The sequence below is a fragment of the Camellia sinensis genome, chromosome 1 (assembly GCF_055761805.1).
Source record: "Camellia sinensis isolate YWXY chromosome 1, ASM5576180v1, whole genome shotgun sequence".
In the NCBI taxonomy this organism is placed as follows: domain Eukaryota; kingdom Viridiplantae; phylum Streptophyta; class Magnoliopsida; order Ericales; family Theaceae; genus Camellia; species Camellia sinensis.
Genome location: NC_138961.1, coordinates 185,115,915 through 185,133,952, shown reverse-complemented (window position 1 = coordinate 185,133,952; position 18,038 = coordinate 185,115,915). Strand labels below are relative to the sequence as shown.

The 18,038-nt window shown below is 32.8% G+C and overlaps 1 protein-coding gene across 2 annotated transcripts in view; it reads right to left on the bottom strand.

Moving 5' to 3' along the window:
* Window positions 1-12,962, bottom strand: part of BGAL10 (beta-galactosidase 10) — a 33,371-nt gene extending 20,409 nt beyond the window's left edge. The window contains exons 1-11 of one of the 2 annotated variants that reach the window (XM_028236275.2): window positions 12,518-12,962; window positions 11,162-11,257; window positions 10,951-11,063; window positions 10,756-10,822; window positions 10,522-10,614; window positions 10,066-10,209; window positions 8,637-8,725; window positions 2,771-2,876; window positions 2,526-2,613; window positions 2,307-2,425; window positions 528-692 (exon numbers count right to left, since the gene is read on the bottom strand). In XM_028236275.2, coding sequence (XP_028092076.2) covers window positions 528-692; window positions 2,307-2,425; window positions 2,526-2,613; window positions 2,771-2,876; window positions 8,637-8,725; window positions 10,066-10,209; window positions 10,522-10,614; window positions 10,756-10,822; window positions 10,951-11,063; window positions 11,162-11,257; window positions 12,518-12,709 — 1,272 coding nt within the window. In that variant the 5' untranslated portion in view covers window positions 12,710-12,962. The remainder of the gene's footprint in view (window positions 1-527; window positions 693-2,306; window positions 2,426-2,525; window positions 2,614-2,770; window positions 2,877-8,636; window positions 8,726-10,065; window positions 10,210-10,521; window positions 10,615-10,755; window positions 10,823-10,950; window positions 11,064-11,161; window positions 11,258-12,517) is intronic. The other variant, XM_028236276.2, reaches the window with a different exon arrangement.
* Between the last annotated feature and the right edge of the window lie 5,076 nt (window positions 12,963-18,038).

Genomic DNA, 18,038 nt, shown 5'->3' with positions numbered 1-18,038 from the left:
GAAATGAAAAGTACTTTGTCATCATTTAAACATGATGGCACATGTGCCACGTCTGAGAGACTGAGATCGCTTAGTTGTTAGAAAGATCCATTAACACACCAATCACTATGTTAGTTATTGCTTTGAAAGTAAACTAAATGGAATTGTCGCCTCCTATGGATGTTTGATCAAAATCAAAGAAAGAAGTTCCAAATTAATGGACAAATCTTTTTAACAGGAAGTAAGGCCACCTTAAAACAAAAACAACCCCTCGTTTCACTTGTTTTTTGCACGAGTTAGCTACAAGAAGAAGATGAAATTACAAGAGCAAAAAATACAGCAAATATGATTTACACGAGATCACTCTACCACCTGAGACTTGTTTCTGAATGCAGCTGACCCCAGGAAATGATGCTCACAATGCACAATATCTATACTCAAGTAAATTCATACTTCCTTGAGAAGTAGACTGATAAACTTAAAATCACAAAGAATTGAACATTATAATGTTTGGCTAAATTCAGGGACATCAAAATACAAGAAATTACCTTCGCAGTGTTAAATACTACATTCTTGCAGTCTGGCAGAATGCTAACTGACCATGCTGGCAGGTGATATGACATATTCTGAAACTCTACTATCTTGTCATTTTTATCATCATTGTTAGCAATAAAGGCAGCACAAGCACCTGATGGGTCTGCATAGACATCAGCCTATAACAAGTGGTTAATCAGTAAATGTTTCTTGAACTGACAAGAGAAAAGACTAAAATCACAACACAAGCAAACCCAACCCAACCAGGAGTCGTACTCATAACTAAAAATCATTAAATATTTGAGAGTAAGCAGAATATGATGATGATAAATGCATATCTGGACTAAGGTTGTAGGACTCCACTATAGAATGCTCAAAGGTAAGCTTTTATAGTAGATTGTTGTAAATAAATGGAGGAAAAATTTTCCTCATTTTTTGTTACTTAGCCAAAGTGAATCCACATAGTTTCTCCGCCTATTTTATCAAAGCTAATACTTATATAAGAATCAAACCTCTGAAGCGTGTAACTTATAACTCAAAAAGTTGATCAAAAAAAGAAGAAAAAATTGACGTCTCTAAAAGACATGAATACAAATTACAAACATGTCACATCATCAAAAGCTCTCTTTTTCAGTACCAATGGTACAGTACCATACCAAGTACAGTTCCTGAAGAACCACCAATAAGTTTCCCCACCAATAGCCTTTTCAATATTTATCAGTGACAATTTGAAAATCAATTAATTGATACTTATTCACCCCCGTCTTAATTTACCTACTAAAGATTTGTTTCTTTGTTTGTTTGTTTTTTTTTTTTTTTTTTTTTGCTCCAATTGTGTTATCACAGAATGGTCTCATCAAGGACCAAAGCCACTTTGGTGCAAAGGGTGATCTACAATGCTTCCAAATAAATAAAAAAAGAGATTTTATGGAGTTCAGTTTAGGGAGAGGAACAGACACATTTTTCATGAATTATGAGTCAAAATCACGAATCCATAAGCTTAAAGCGGTTCTTTTGCATACTTCTTATTTTTGGGGTAAAGGATTTTTTTGTGAACCCTCTCATTTATCGTAGATTTCATTGTTGAGTTGAGCCTTTTTGACTCTTTGTACATGGTTGCGCCTTTTGAGGCATTTTTTTATATTATATTATATGATCTATACTTTATATTATGTGATCTTTACTTATCAAACAAATATATTCATGGGTTTAAGCCTTTTTAGCTTGCATATGCTTGGGTTTTTGCCGTTCTTTCAATGCAGTTTTAATTGATTTCAAATATTTTTCTTAAGCATGTAATTCTTTCCAAGTTTCCAACCAACTCAACATGAACAACATGAACAACCAATGATGCATAAATCATAAATTATTTTACAACAAATGGGAAAAAGTAAAATAAAATAAAACATAATGAATGAAATATTTGCATGCTTGACTAAAACAGAAAAAAGAAAAAAGTAATACTTGTCTCTTAGATGGATAACATAAATGCTTCACTAAAGGTGTGCAACAAAGCCCCACAGTTTTACAAATAGCAAAAAGCAAAACATTTAAAAGCAGCAAAGGGAGTGCAAACCATGTACATGCATGGCACGCAAGGGAAAATCAGAACATAGTGAACTACACAAGCCGATATTAGATGCAAAAACTAAAAATAAAATCCACATCCTGAAAACATTTGAACCACTGAAAAGCATACTGGTTTAATTAACTTATAACATTACAATGTCCAAAAATGTAAAATGTATTTTAGCAATTTTGAAGCTCAAAGGTAGGAGAGGGAGGATAGTCACCTCTTGTAAAGGACCTAGTGAAAGCAAGGTTGACTCACTGTTCAGCAATGCATGCTCACATAACTTTATAGCCCTGTGAAGTTCCTTAAGGTGTGCCCACTTGGGAAGCCTAGCTAACCCTAGAAGAAATATAAAAAAAAAACATTCAAATTTAAAAACTTCCGCTCTGGAAATCCATATGAGCAGGTTTCTTTGGAACGAGAAACACAGATAGCTCACCATATTCATCAATAGGTGCATTATAATCATAACTTGTGGTAATGAATGGCCCGCCTGAAGTGCGACCAAAGTTTGTCCCACCATGATACTAAAAGCCAAAGAAGACAGCACAAAAATGTAGAACATGAGGCTTCACGTAGAAGTTAACTGGCATGGTACATCAAGAACTGAATGTCTTTCCCACTTAATGACAAAGTACATGAAAATAATTCTATACCCATGAGATGGAAAATTATTAAGAATACCATGTAATAGTTTTGTAAGCTACCGCCTTTTTGGAAAAAACGAGCAACGGAATAAGCAATATCTTCAGGTGGTCTGTGAGGATCTCTGCCCCCAAAGGTTTTGAACCTGAAAATGTTCAACACTGATTGCATTATTATGCTGAACAACAAAAATAGTACTTCAAAGTTCTAACATACCCATTTAATAACCTTTTGTATATCAATAAAACAGAATCAACAATGAAGTAAGAAATTCAAACAGTTCTAGTTCATATCAGTAGGAAAATCCATACATTGTATGTGAATTATGTATTTTATTGTATTTTATATTATTCATTAAGAGTAGTTTAGTAGTTTAGGTTATTAGGATTTTATTCTGTCTAGATTATATATTTGTACTCAGCCTTTTGGTTGATTATTCAATAATATACAAATTCATCCTCTCTGTTAACATGGTATTAGAGCAGGTCCTGCAATCCTAGCCGCCATTTACCTTCCGACGACCTGCTGGAGGCTTGCATTTGCAGTTCGCAACTTGAGAGTCTCATCGTGTTTGCAATTCACAGTTCTGTCTTCGTAGCTCTCCACATTCGAAGTTTGCAACCCTTCGATTTGCAGCCTTCTTGACTCGCGATCTTTGTTCAACACTTTTGTTTCTTCCCTCTAATTCTGGTTCAACACTCCTACACCTCCTGGTTGATGTCTCTGTTTCAGTCAGAGCCCTAGCCTTTCACACGAAGCAGTCATGTCTCACACAGACCTGCGACTACCCAAATGCAGTCATCCTTCTTCTTGACTTCGTTTTTCCCTCTGATTCTGATTCAATACTTCTCTGATTCTTGACTTCGACTGTTTGGACTGTGTTCTACTGTTGAGCCCTAAGAAGCCTTCATCGCTGGTCTGGTTCAGTCGGAGACCTAGGTTGCGTATCTCACACAGGTCGTTCATCTCTCTCTCTCTTTTTCTCTCTGCTGCTTTTCACTCTACTTTGATTTCACTACGTTGTTTAATTATAACAATATGGCTGATGATAAACTGCAAGCGATGGTACCAATTACCCTTATTGGTCTCATGAAATGAAAAATTTTATAACGGGTACAGGCATGTGGAACTATCTTATTGGTATAACTGTTAGACCTATGGAATCCAAAGACACTGAGGCCAATGTTGCAAAATGGGATAAGGAAATGCACAAATTCTTACTTGATTTCATAATTCAGTTTAAACTACCATTGGTATGAATTTTTCCAAGTATTCTACTTCTAAACAAGTTTAGGACTATTTGAAAACTATGTATCTTGAGTCTAACTTCGCAAAACAGTATGAACTTTAGATGTCTATTCACAGCACTAGTGAGAAAGATAAGTCCATTCAAGAGTTCTACAATGAGATAACTACTTATTGAGATCAACTTGCTTTAATGGAACCATCGCAGTTACTTGACAGTTATACCAAGTATCGGGAGAAGTAACGTCTTGTTCAATTTCTTATGGCCCTTCGTTATCAGTTTGACCCACTTTGGGGAGCTATTCTCCATCGATCCCCCTTACCTTCTGTTGATGGTACAGTCCGTGAACTTATTGCAGAATAAAATCGATTCAAGGTGGCTCATGGTGCTCCTACTTGCCCACCCCACCATCTCCTTTATTTTAGGTTACTAATAAGCCCAAGCCTTGGGTTTCCATGGATGAGTGCAGCTTCTATCATCAGAAAGACCATTGAAAACATACTTGTCCTAAACTTTTGCAGCCCAAGAGTCATTCGTCTGGTCCACCGTCCTCTAAGCCGACATCTTCGGGATCTCGTTCATCTGCTGCCTTTTTAGCACCCATTTCTGAGAATGGTCCGTCTTCTAATGTGCAGTCTATGTTTGAGCAGTTCAAATATTTCATGGCAGCCAATCCAAATCTTTCGTCCCAGGCCTCCGCTATGACTACCACTCAGTTAGGTTTGTCTGGTTCATCCTCTTCAAGTAATATTCACACTTCGTGGATTTTTTATTCTGGTTGTTCACATCATATGACCCTATTGCATCTCTTCTCAGTAATTGTGTCTCCCCTTCTTCTCCTATCACTATTGCTACCACTAATGGTTCTTCTATGCCTGTACACTCTGTTGGTTCTATTTCGTCTTCTCATTTGTCTCTTTCTCCTGCATTTTATGTACCTCACCTCTCACTCAGTCTTATTTCTATTAGTCAATTATCTAATTCCGATTTTGATGTTGTTTTCTCTTCTTCTCATTGTGTTGTGCAGGTTTGGGTATCCAAGAGGCAGATTGGGATCGGGCGTAGAATTGGAGAACTATTTATCTTGGACAGCTTGCATGTTCTTCTAGTTGTGTCTCCTACTGCATTGTCTTCCTTTTGTTTAAACAATATTTTATATTTGGCATTTTAGGTTAGGTCATATGTCTAGTGACAATTTGAGGATGTTAGTTTGGTCTAGACATTTAGGCAATTTTTCCATTGATGATATTTCTAAGTGTCATAGTTGTAAATTGGCTGAAATGCTTGCTCTTCCATTTAATAAAAGTAGTTCTATTTTATCTTCTCCTTTTCAATTGGTTCATACTAATGTTTGGGGTCCTTCCCCTATAATTACCAAGAGTGGTTCGCAATATTATGTGTCTTTTGCGGATGATTACAGTCGATTTACCTGGGTTTATTTGATGACCCGAAAATTTGATTTTTACAAAATATATTCCAATTTTCACTCCATGATTCGCACTCAGTTTTCCACCACCATTAAAGTTCTCCGTTCTAATTTAAGAGGTGAGTATTACTTGTCTAAGTTTGAGGAGTTTTTAGCTACTAATAGCACTATTCATCAGTCTTCGTGTTCTGACACTCCTGCCCAAAATGGTCAAGCTAAGCGCAAACATCGACATCTCCTTGGTATAGCTCGCTCTTTGTTGCTCTCATCTTTTGTCCCTTCTGTCTTTTTGGGAGAAACTATGCTCACGGTTGCATATCTTCTCAATCGGATGCCTACTCCTCTTCTCTCAGGTTCACCTGCGTATGAGCGTCTTCTTAGTGTTACTCCCAATTATTCTCTTCTTCGTGTTTTCGGTTATGCATGCTTTGTGCTCCTTGCTAAACGGGGAATGCTCTAAGCTTAGTTCTCGTTGTGTCCTATGTGTCTTTTTAGGGTTAATCAGAAAGGTTATCGGTGCTATGATCCTGCCACCAAAAAGCTATAAGTGTCTAAGCATGTCACTTTTTTAGAAAAACTACCCTACTACACTATACCTTCCACCCATGTCCCTATCACCAAGGATGAATTAAGCCCTGTTTGGTAGAGCTGTGGGAAAGTGCTTATAACTTATGCCTAAACAGCTTATAGCTTATAACTATGAACATAAGCTGATTTCTGACTTATTCTTAAAGCATCTCCTACCCCACTCAAAGAATAAGCTGATTTCTGACTTCCAAAAAGCTATAAGCTATAAGCTATAAGCTATAAGCTAAACCAAACACATCAAAATAGCTTAAATTAAGCTGAAAGCTGAAATAAGCTGATTATAATTTCTGCCAAACAGGCACTTAGTTCATATTGACCCATTTCCTCCTGATGTTTCTCCCGATGAGTTTGTTTCTAATCTTAAGGTCTCTACCTTGCCTCTTACTCGCACTCCTGATACCTCGCCAGCTATTCTCTCTACTGTTTCTCCAGCTCCTGCTTCCCCTGCTCCTCTTCTTGTTTATCAGCGCCGCAAAGCACTTCCGAGCTCACCTGCCTCTAGCTCTACTGTCCCTCTAGCTGTTTTTTTGGATCCCGCTCCTCTTACACATTGCTTTCCAAAGCGAGAGCATCATCCTCCAAATTGATTTGGTTTTGGTAATAAATGTTTTTTCCTTTCCTATCAGTCTTTTCTCTCTTGCCTTCATACTTATTTGGATTGCTACCATGAATGACGAGTTAACTGCTTTGGCTAACACTCAGATTTGGGATTTGGTTCCATTACCTACTGGCAAGAATGTTGTGGGCTATAAATGGATCTATAAGGTCAAAACCCTTTCTAATGGTTCTTTGGAACGGTACAAAGCTCGTTTGGTTGCCTAGGACTTTTTCCAGGAGTATGGGATTGATTACGATGAGACTTTTGTCCCCGTTGCCAAGATGACTACTGTTTGCACTCTTATCTCTGTTGATACTGCCCATCAATGGCCTTTGTTTCAGTTAGATGTCAAAAATGCTTTTCTGAATGAGCACCTTGCTGAAGAAGTGTATATGCGCCCTCCACCGAGTCTCTTTCACCCTCTTGATGTTGTTTGTCGTCTTAACCGTGCTCTATATGGTCTCAAGTCTCCTCGTGCTTGGTATGAGCGATTTCACTCTGTTGCACTTTAGCTTGGCTTTTGCCCTAGTCATCATGATTGTGCTCTCTTTGTTCGGCGCACTTCTGTTGGGCTTGTTCTCCTTCTCTTATATGTAGATGATATGATCATCACTGGCTCTGATTCTAGTACTATTGAGGAGGTTAAGCATCAGTTATTTTAGGAGTTCGAGATGAAGGATTTAGGGTCACTTCGGTATTTTCGTAGTATTGATATTACTACTTCTCCCGCTGGGTATCTTCTCTCTTAGACTAAATATGTCGTGATATTCTTTCTTGTGCCAATCTCACTGATGACAAAATTGTCGACACTCCTATGGAGTTGCATGCTAAGTTTTCTGCTTCTGATGGCGTTTCTCTTGAGAATCCTACTTTGTATTGAGAGTTGGTTGGGTCCCTTGTTTATCTCACTGTTACTCATCCGAACATCTCTTATGTTGTGCACATTCTCAGTCAGTTAGTTTTTGCTCTTCGTTCCACCCATTGGGCTACCTTACTTCGTACTCTGCGCTACCTTCGTGGCACTCTATTGCAATGTTTGTTGTTACCTGCCTTTTTGAACTTGACTCTTCGTGCCTATGCTGATGCTGATTTGGCAGGCGACATCTCTGATAGCAAATTCACTTCTGGTCTTTGTGTTTTTCTTGAAGATTCTCTCATTTCTTGGAAGAGTAAAAAACAGCCTGTTGTTGCTCGTTCCACCGTTGAGGCTGAGTATCGTGTCATGACTCATGCTACTTCCGAGATAGTTTGGCTTCGGTGGCTTCTTTCTGATATGGGTGCCTCTCTTTCTACTTCGACTCCGTTGTATTGTGACAATCAGAGTACTGTCCAGATTGTCCATAATTTCGTTTTCCATAAGCAAACAAAGCATATTGAAATAGATTGTCACTTTGTCAGGCAGCACCTTCAGGCTGGCACTATTACTCTCCTTTTTGTTCCCTCCTCTCTTCAGTTGGAAGATTTTTTTACGAAGACTCGCACTATTGATCGTTTTCATTTTCTTCTTGGCAAACTTTCGATACTTTCTACACTCGCATCCTCAGTTTGAGGGGGGTGTAAATTATGTATTTTATTGTATTTTATATTATTCATTAAGGGTGGTTTAGTAGTTTAGGTTATTAGGGTTTTATTTTGTTTAGATTATATATTTGTACTCAGCCTTTTGGTTGATTATTCAATAATATACAAATTCGTCTTCTCTATTAACAATGTACATATAATTAGTTGCAGTTTGCCTATAGGCAATTGTTTCTGTTATAGACAAGTAACACAACAATACTATATTTATCTGATCCTAATTATATCAATAGTATACTAAGTTCTTCCTTGCGCTATTTGAATGTGTATTTGGAACATCTAAGAGCATTACAAACCCAAACTTGCGTAGGGAAAAAAAAAAGTACTGAGCAGATTTATCATACTGTTTCATTGAAGGCAGATGATAAGAATGATCACACAACAATGGCAAAAGAAAATTTCAGGAGCTAATTTACATAGAGAGGAGAAACAAAATTTCGTATAGTAATAAAAGTAACTTGAATAATACCATCCAGGCCAATTTTCAGTCCACATTTTGGGCTTGTTCGGTGAATTTGGTGTGAATTGGTCACAGTAAAATGAATTACATGTATTGATCTGCAAAAGGAACAATTATGATCATCTAAGCCAAATTAATATTCTAAGTATACTTACCCAAAAAAAATAAAATACAAAGTATAGGATGTCAATACATAAGCTAAATGATGCCCTTTGGCAGTTTATGTCCTAACAAAAGCTCTGAAAATAACAGCCATAACTAGTATAATGCTTCAAATTTGGCCATAATTGAAGTCTCAAGCTACCTCTCTGAAGTATTTATATTTTCAAATGTCTGCCACCATACGAGTCTTCCTGTCCTACACCCCCACCCCGTGCAGGGCCAAGAAAAGAAACAAAAAATTCCAGCTATGGGTGTGGTCTTGGTTATGCACCAGCTATTGTAATTCATGGCACAGCGGTTGAAACAGGTCAGTTTTCTGTGATTTAAATGGGGATAACATTGGTGCTCAACATTTTTTTTTTTTTCTCTCAAGACAATAGGAGCCATAGAATTAAACTAAATTGTAAAAGACCCAAAAAGGGCATAACCAAATCACAATGTAAAGAAACAATAATTTCTTCAAACTGCACGACTCTTAGAATGGTAGTCAAAAGTGCATAAGGCAAAAACAAACTAATACTGATTCTTAGAGCTTTGATATATTGCTGATTTGTACACTTACATGTATCTTCGCCAGGGCTGGCCTTAACATTTAGGGGGCCTAAGGCGAATTTCGAAAATGAGGCCCCTCTTACATTTAAAAAAAAAGTTCATAGATTAAACGATAAGTTACAACTTTTTTATTTGTTTGTAACCACAAAAAAAATTTACTTGCACATATAATCATTAAAATTATAAACAAAACAATTTAAAGAAACAAAATTAGGACAAAAAAATTAGGAAAAAATTATCAATTAAAACTGATAAAGACCTAGGAAAAAATTAGGGCAAAATTATTTATTCCACTAAAATCTAATTGATAAAGAAGGTAAAAAAAAATTAGGGCCAATATATTGTATATAGTGTTCTTCTTGGGCCCAAACACTTTTTTTTTTTTAAATATATATTTTCATTTTAATAAATATGGGCCTAACTATACTTATAAATAAATATGGGTTAAACCATATATGGACCCAATAAAATATTTTGGAGCCTTTTAAATTGATCCTAAAACAAAAACAAAAACAAAAACAAAAACAAAAAAACATTGGGCCTATAACATTTTACTAAATTTGGGGCCCTATTTTTAGGCGGCACAAGCCTTACTAGCCTTAGGCCAGGGCCGGCCCTGATCTTCGTTTGTGGATGGTCATGTAGAATTGATACATTATTTAATATATTTATAAATAGATATACTACTAATCAACTAGAAAACTATAAAAGGACAAACTCTCACCACAGGATCAGGAGCATCATACTGCTGGCACATTATCCAAGGTACACCTATATTTTGAGAAACAGCCATTTTGGCAGCCCACATGGCATATGGCTTTGCCCCATCTCCATAAATTCTTTCAATGTCTCCATACTCATTTTCTACCTGTAGAAGGAGAAAATTGCTTATTGAAACTAAACAACTTTGCATGTTTCAAGAAACTAACATAAGGCAAGCACATAGTGAAAAGTGGGAGATATTCAGGGAGAAAATTAGCACAACCCAAGAGTGGAAAAAAGATGTGCATTGTTATCATACTCAGGCAGTCAGATATTTTTGTAGTAAAGCTATACCTTAAAGTTCATAAATACACTATACAAGAACCAAGGTATTCCAGTATTGTGTAGTATAACACCCCCTATTGAAGTTGGCAATGTCAAGACTCCAAGACACCAAAAGTTTTACACTTTTGCTTACCTGGGCCAAGATGATGGGACCTCCTTGTGATGCAAAAAGCTTCTCTTGCTTCATAAGGTTCACTATGAACGTCAAGAACTTTTGCATGTAATGCTAGAATTCCACAAATAAATTAGAATGATCCACATTTCATTTTAAATAACCAATCAGATAGTGAGATTTGAGGGGAAAAAAGTTTTTCAAATGGAATTAAATCTTCCTAAAACTTGGAAATAACCAAGAACATTTCTGTACCTTGAAGGGTTCATTATCAGTCCGAAAGACAGTGCCAGGCACATAATGCAACCAAACAGGTACCCCACTGTATAACAAATTTGCTACTTAAGAACAATTGAAGATCTATAGAAGTCTAAACATCGCAACATAAGTGATTGTGTAATTCATAATCTCAAATACCAAGGTTACAATTTCCAATAACTATCAACATACCCAAAGTTCCATTCAGCAGCGACAAATGGACCTATTCGAAGAATCATATACATGCCAGCCTGCTGAACAATCTTCACAAACTTGACCAAATCGTATCGTCCACCAAAATAATACTAAAAACAATAAATGAGAAATGAATTAAATTATTCACAAAAGATATATGTGAAGCAACCAAATCACATGACTACTAGATACATCCAATTTCACTCACGTTGTCCGGTGAAAGTTCATGACCATTCCAAAACACATAGCTCTCAATCACATCCACGCCTCCCTCTTTAGCAGTTTGAACCAGTCCTGGCCACATCTACCGTATACCACATTCATATAGAAAAATTAGAATATGCATTTTAACAATCATTTAAATACATTTGAAAAAATTGGTAGTCAAAATTAATAAATATTTACATCACACAATAAAACCCAAAGTCTGCACTGCTACGAAAATAATTACTAGTAAAAAACTTATTAATACAAAATGTGGATTAAAACAAACAAACAATCACTTAATTGCACAAAGAAATATCGAACTTTCAAACAATAGTACCCTGAATTGGTTGTACATACCAAACAAATAATTACGGAGGCTCCGTTTGGGAAGGGCTTTTTTTGGCTATTTTAGCCGCAAAAGACCAAATAGGCTATTTTAATCACAACAAACAAAACATCACACCTACCCCATAATCATTATACTTTCTCTCACAAAAAAAAGTCAAAAAAGCCAAAAAAATCAAAAAACCCTTCCCAAACTAAGCTTCTTAGCCCAGGCTAAAATAGTCAAAAAAAAAAAAAAAAAAAAAAAAAAAAAAAAAAAAAAAAAGAGAAGCCAACCCACTTCGGAGTAAAATAAAACCCTACCTCGCATTATGGAGAAAACAATCAATCAAACAAACAATTACTAATCCAATATGTGGATTATGGAGATAATAGAAAATCCTTTAATTGCACAGATAAACATCAAACTTAAAAAAATTAGTAGTCTGAATTGGTTGTAACATTGATAAATATCAAGCAGACAATGACAGAGTGCAATAAAACCTAAAATATGCATTGCGTAAATTTTCATTACAGTGATAATTAACCAAACTAAGAATTAATGATCCAAAATGTGGGTTACAAGGAGAATTAACACTGATCCAAACAAACTCTTCAAAGAAGTAATTTGAAATGTAAAATAAATAATCAATCTTTGCTTGATTGGTGAGAGAGCCAAAAAAAAAAAAAAAAAAGAGGAAGAAAATGGAGATCAACAAGATAAAATTACAGAGAATATAGACACTTTTCACATTAGATTCCTTTCCTACATTTTCTCGGAAACCCAAATAGAAAATTACAGAAAATGAGAAAATTAACAGTGATAGAAAGAAACAAATAAATATGAACCCAACATGCGCAATCAGACAAAGACCCATCAAAATGCGCAACCACAGAATAAAGATCAAGTTATGCTATTGTACGGAAACTTTACTCTTTCTTTTTTCTTTTTTTTTCTATCTATTTTCCCACATTTTCATGGAAACCCAGATGCAAAATGATTGAATGAAGAGGAGAAAAACACGGGTCTCACCGCAGGGACACTGCGAGGGTAGTGAATGGAAGCAGAGATGAGGAGCTTTCGCTGGCCATCGATGATGAGAGAGCGATGATCGTACGTAACATTGTTGGCTGCAGAAGCGAATGCGATGAATGATGCAAACAAGAGAGATAATAGAAGAGGGGTTTTGATGATGGGTGTGGAAATGGAACAGGGGTTCACCATTGTGTAGTGTGAAGCTCTCAGAGAGAGAGAGAGAGAGAGAGAGAGAGAGTGTGTTTTGCTTCAACGTGGGAATGGTGAGAAGTAGGACTGAAGTGTGTAGCTGTAGATAGATACATATATCAACATAGATGCAGTACAGACAAAGGCCAGTCCAACCATGTTTCTGGGTTTGAGAGAGGACAAAGTGCCCAGCTACAACCAGGATAGACAACAGCTCATTCTGGTCTGTAATCTGCAACTGTATTACTGAAATACTGATGTTATAGTCACTAACATCAACATTATTAGGGACAAATTACAAACAGTTCGTGAAAATACAAATTACATCTCATTTTTTTAGGTTTATATTTTCATAATAAATTATTTCTTGAGAATTTTATTTTCATACAGACTCCTAATTTTTCTTAATTTGTTATGAAAATTTGACCTTGAAATAATTTATAATTTCTCAAATCTTAAGGAAAAATCTGTATTTTTACCAAAATTCGAAGGGATGTTTGTAATTTGCCCTATTATTAGTTATGAAATTATTTATTATATAAATTTTAATTATTAAAAAATAAATAAATTACGTCATATCATCCATGAGTGTACTAGGCTCAACTATTTTAATTGATTATTTAATGTTTTGCCTATTTTAGTCTCAATAAAATAATTTAATGTGTTTAGTTTGAATTTTTTTGATTAAATTTTTTAAAAATGAGTTTTTTGATTTTCATATTTTTTTTGTTTGTAGTGAATATTTTTAAAATTTTAAACATTTTTTTATTTTTTTAGATGCACTTTACTTAGATATATCTAAAAAGTAAAAAAAATTGTGAAAAAATATTTTAAAAAATTAATAAATACATAAAAATACAAAAAAATATACTATATTCTCATTTTTTTGTATTTTTGATATTTAGTGAATTTGTAAAATATTTTTTTCACAAATTTTTTACTTTTTAAGTATATTTATGTTAGGGAGTATGTCTAAAAATTAAAAAATTACTTAAAATATTTAAAAAATTCAGTAAAAGCAAAAAAATAGGGAAAACAAAAAAGTAAAGTGATTATATCTGATAAGTTGATTGGCTAGTTTTGATAATTAATTTGATGGCTGTGAGAACAAAATTAAAATGATTATGAGTTAGATATGACATTTTATTTTAGGAGGACTTTATGATATACTTCTCACTGTCTAATTTGTCATTCAAAATGACAATAATTATATTAATGCTTTCAAAATTCTCTAATATTTTAAAACTTATTTCTTTTACTATATTACCTTTATATATATATATATATATATATATGTTGTTCAAATTTATCTTCTAAATACGAGTCTGAAAATATATTTAAAGTTAATTATTTTATATAACAAAATAATTTTAAACAATAATTTAACGAGTTAAATATAAATCAAGTTGGTTAGAGATGAATACTAAAGCCTGATCTGGATTGCACGATAAAACATTGCTATCCTTCTTTTCTATATATATATATATATAAATTCATATAAATATACATGAGTTTATACTATTTTATAAGATTTATTATTGGAGTCTACATTTAAAATTTTTTATTCATTTATAGACATTTTGTGACTAATTTTTATGTTGATAGGCTTAGGGGTTGTTTGGATGATCTAAATAAGTGCATTTTTTGACTTTTTATGAAATATGGATTGGGTTTAAAGTGATGTGATAAAGAGGTGATACGAATTAAATAAGATGATATGAAATAAGATAGTCACTTTTTGACTTTTTTATTTTTTTAGATTATGACAAATAAGGCCTTATTTTATAATAAGGTGACTTGATATAGCTAGTCCAAATTTAAATCCTAATCCTAATTGTAATCTTTGTAATTTGTTTATCTAATGAAATCAATAATTTTGATTTAATTTATTTTACCCTCGCAATTATTACTTTCATCTTTCATTGCGCAATCAACAAGTAGTTGCCTTACTAGTTCACAATGTCAATGACATATTTTAATGATGAGTTAGTTATTTGATCAATATAAATTGTATTTGAATTTTAAATCTGTAAAAGAAATTGTCAAAAAAAAGAAAGAAGAAAGTGAAGAAATATACACAAATACAAATGAACATTTTGGCAACAACCTAAAAAAGTCAATTTTTTGACTTTTTAAATTTTTTAGTCAAAAAGTCAGCTTTTTAATCCAAAAGAAGCTAGTTTTTGCAAAAAAAAATCAATTTTTTTTTACCAACTTTTCAAAACACTCCAAGATACAATCACAACCTACATAAATTAATTTATCAAAATCTTTACTTATCTTTATACTTGCATTATGCAACTTTTAGTACATGCCCAATTAAGGTAGCGTTTGGTAGAGTTTTGTAAATATGATTTGAGAGTATGAGTTGTATTTTGAGTTTGTGTGCTGTAGAATTATAATTTGAGTATAGAAAATTTGTTTACGAAAGAGTTTTAAAAATAGTTTTGAAAAGGGTTTTGATTTGAGTAGAAATTTATTGATGTGACATTAGATATGTGATACAAAAATTTACAACTCATAACTAAACATACAACTCAAAATTATTTTAAAGCACTTAAACAATTTTAAAAATTTCAGAAAATATTTTTTTCGATTATATAAATCAATTGCAAAAAAAAAAAAATCACTATTCCAGTCAACCGGCCGGACGACCCGTCAAGCAAAATTTTCAAAAAAAAAAACGCTAAAATGCGCGGCTGAGACAGAGCAGAGACAGAGCTCTCTGCAGAGCGTTTGAAACATGATTTCAAAACACTAAACAAACATCATACTCAAACTATGATGTAGAATCACGTTTCGAAATCACAACCAAACACAGCCAAGTGTTTCACCAACAAATTACTATAATAAATGGTTTATATGTCAATGGAACATAAATAAAAGACAAGTCAAATTTGTAACTTGACCCTTGTCATGTATTATTGTATATTGACATACAATCGATGAAGATTAAATGAAGTCCACCAAAAAATAAAATTATACTGATTCAAATTTTGCTACCTGAGTTCTAAGGCTTTGTTTGGGAAGTAGGTTGGCTTTTTGGTTTTTTGGCTTTTTTGGCTATTTTAGCCTGGGCTAAAAAGCTTGGTTTGGGAAGGGCTTTTTGGCTTTTTGACTTTTTTGACTTTTTTTGTGAGAGAAGAATGTAATGATTATAGGTTGGATGTGATGTTTTGTTTGTTATGGCTAAAATAGCCTATTTTGTTTTTTGTGGCTAAAATAGCCAAAAAAGCCTGAAAACCATCTTACCAAACAGAGGCTAAGTGAAAGATAAAGAAAAGAAAAATATTATAAAAATAGAAAAATATATCATATAAATATAAATATAAATATAAATTAATGACATAGAGGTAGGACAAGTTCAATGAGTGACAATTACGTTCTCACTTACACGCACTTACAACCCAATAATTTATAATTATTTTTTTTCATATATTCTTTCATAAAGAGATATTTAACTAAATTTTAAATATAAAAAATATCTAAATAATTGCAAAATTTAGGCATTGTTTGGGGTGTCTTAAAAAAGTTAACAAGTCAAAAAGTCATTATTCTATTTAAGTCACATCATCTTATTTAAATCATATTACCTCTCTATCACATCATTTCAAACCCAACCCATATTTTATAAAAAATCAAAAAGTACATTTATTTAAAACATCACAAACAACCCCTTGGTGATAAACTTTAATGAATAGTTTACCCAAAATCAAATGGTGAGATAATATATAAAATTTTACAAAAATACTTGGGAGCTCTAATTAGAGTCACTATTAATGATGTGGCAGTGGGTCTCACCCATTACCACAGTGTATATTGTGTCTTTTTTTTTTTATAACTAGTGGTGGATTTAGAATTCCTTATTTAGACCTCTAAATCATTTCTGAAAATTTTAAAAAATTTGGACCTCATAATCATGTGTGTTTGTTTTTTTTTTATTATTAACAAGAAAGGGCATCAAGAAAAGCTTTTTTTTTTTTTAATGTTTTATTGGCAGTATATTTTTAGTTTGCTGGTAGTATCTATTATTTTAGGTTATCCAAACAAAAATGAGAAATAAGAAAAAATATTCTAATTTTAGAAACATGCGGCAGCAAATCTAGATGTCAGATTTTGGAATAATAAAAATCTATGCACAATCCGCTGTTTGGGCTGTGATGATTGATTGTTTTTAATACTGCTACACACATTAATTAATATATATTATTATAATAATTAATATTATCTCAATATTATTGACTTTAATTAATATATATTATTATAATAATTAATATTATCTCAATATTATTGACTTTAATTATTATATAAATTATAAATATTTAAATTTTTTAAAATTATACTATATTATCGATTAATATAGTAATCAATGCATATTATATATAATTCTTTTGGATGGATGAACTTATACCATGCGAATATGATAAAAAGCGTGCCAACCGCCCGCGAAAGGTGTGCTAACAAGGCTTTTGGAAGCTAAGGTCAAGTTTGGAAAGATTAAATAAGTGTATTTTTTGATTTTTTTGTATTATGTGTAGAAAAAGTAAAGAGGAGATGTTAATTGATATGACCCAAAAAAGATAAAAAGATGAAATAAGTGCACTTTTTTAGGTTAGCCAAACTTAGCCTAAGTTTGAAGTTTTTTTTTTAGTTATTTTAGTTTAAAAAAAAATAAAATAAACTTTTTAATTAAATAAAATAAAATATCACATATAATTCATAATCATTATATTTTTTATTTTACAAAAAAGTTAAAAAAGTCAAAAAAATCAAAAGTCCTTTTCAAACGAGGCTTTTTAACCCTAAGCTAAAATAGCTAAAAAAATCAAAAAACCAATCCACTTCCCAAACGAATCCTAAAGAAAAAGCTATTTCATAGTTTTTTTTTTTTTTTTTTATAAACACTCAAAACCATTTCATAGCTTTTTTTTGATAAATTACAGATATACCCATTGATATTTGTTTAAAATATGAATTGTCCCTTATAATTTGAAAAATTACAAATATCTCTCTGTCAAAATTTTTTATTTAACAAAATTAATTAAAAAAGTGAAATTTTTAACTATTTAGCTGTACAATAATAAAATTATCTGAATTATTAATTAAAATAAAATTGTAACATTATTAAAAACTGTTAATCAGTTTGATGATTTATTAATAAAAGAACATATTTGTTATGAAATTATAAACCTTAAGGGATATAATGTAATTTCTAGAATCACATAATGTAATTTGTAATTTAAGTAAAGCTCAAGGAGTGTGTTTGTAGTTTACCTTTTTTTTTTTATGAGCAAAAGAAACTTTATTGATAAGAATTAGATGTATAGAA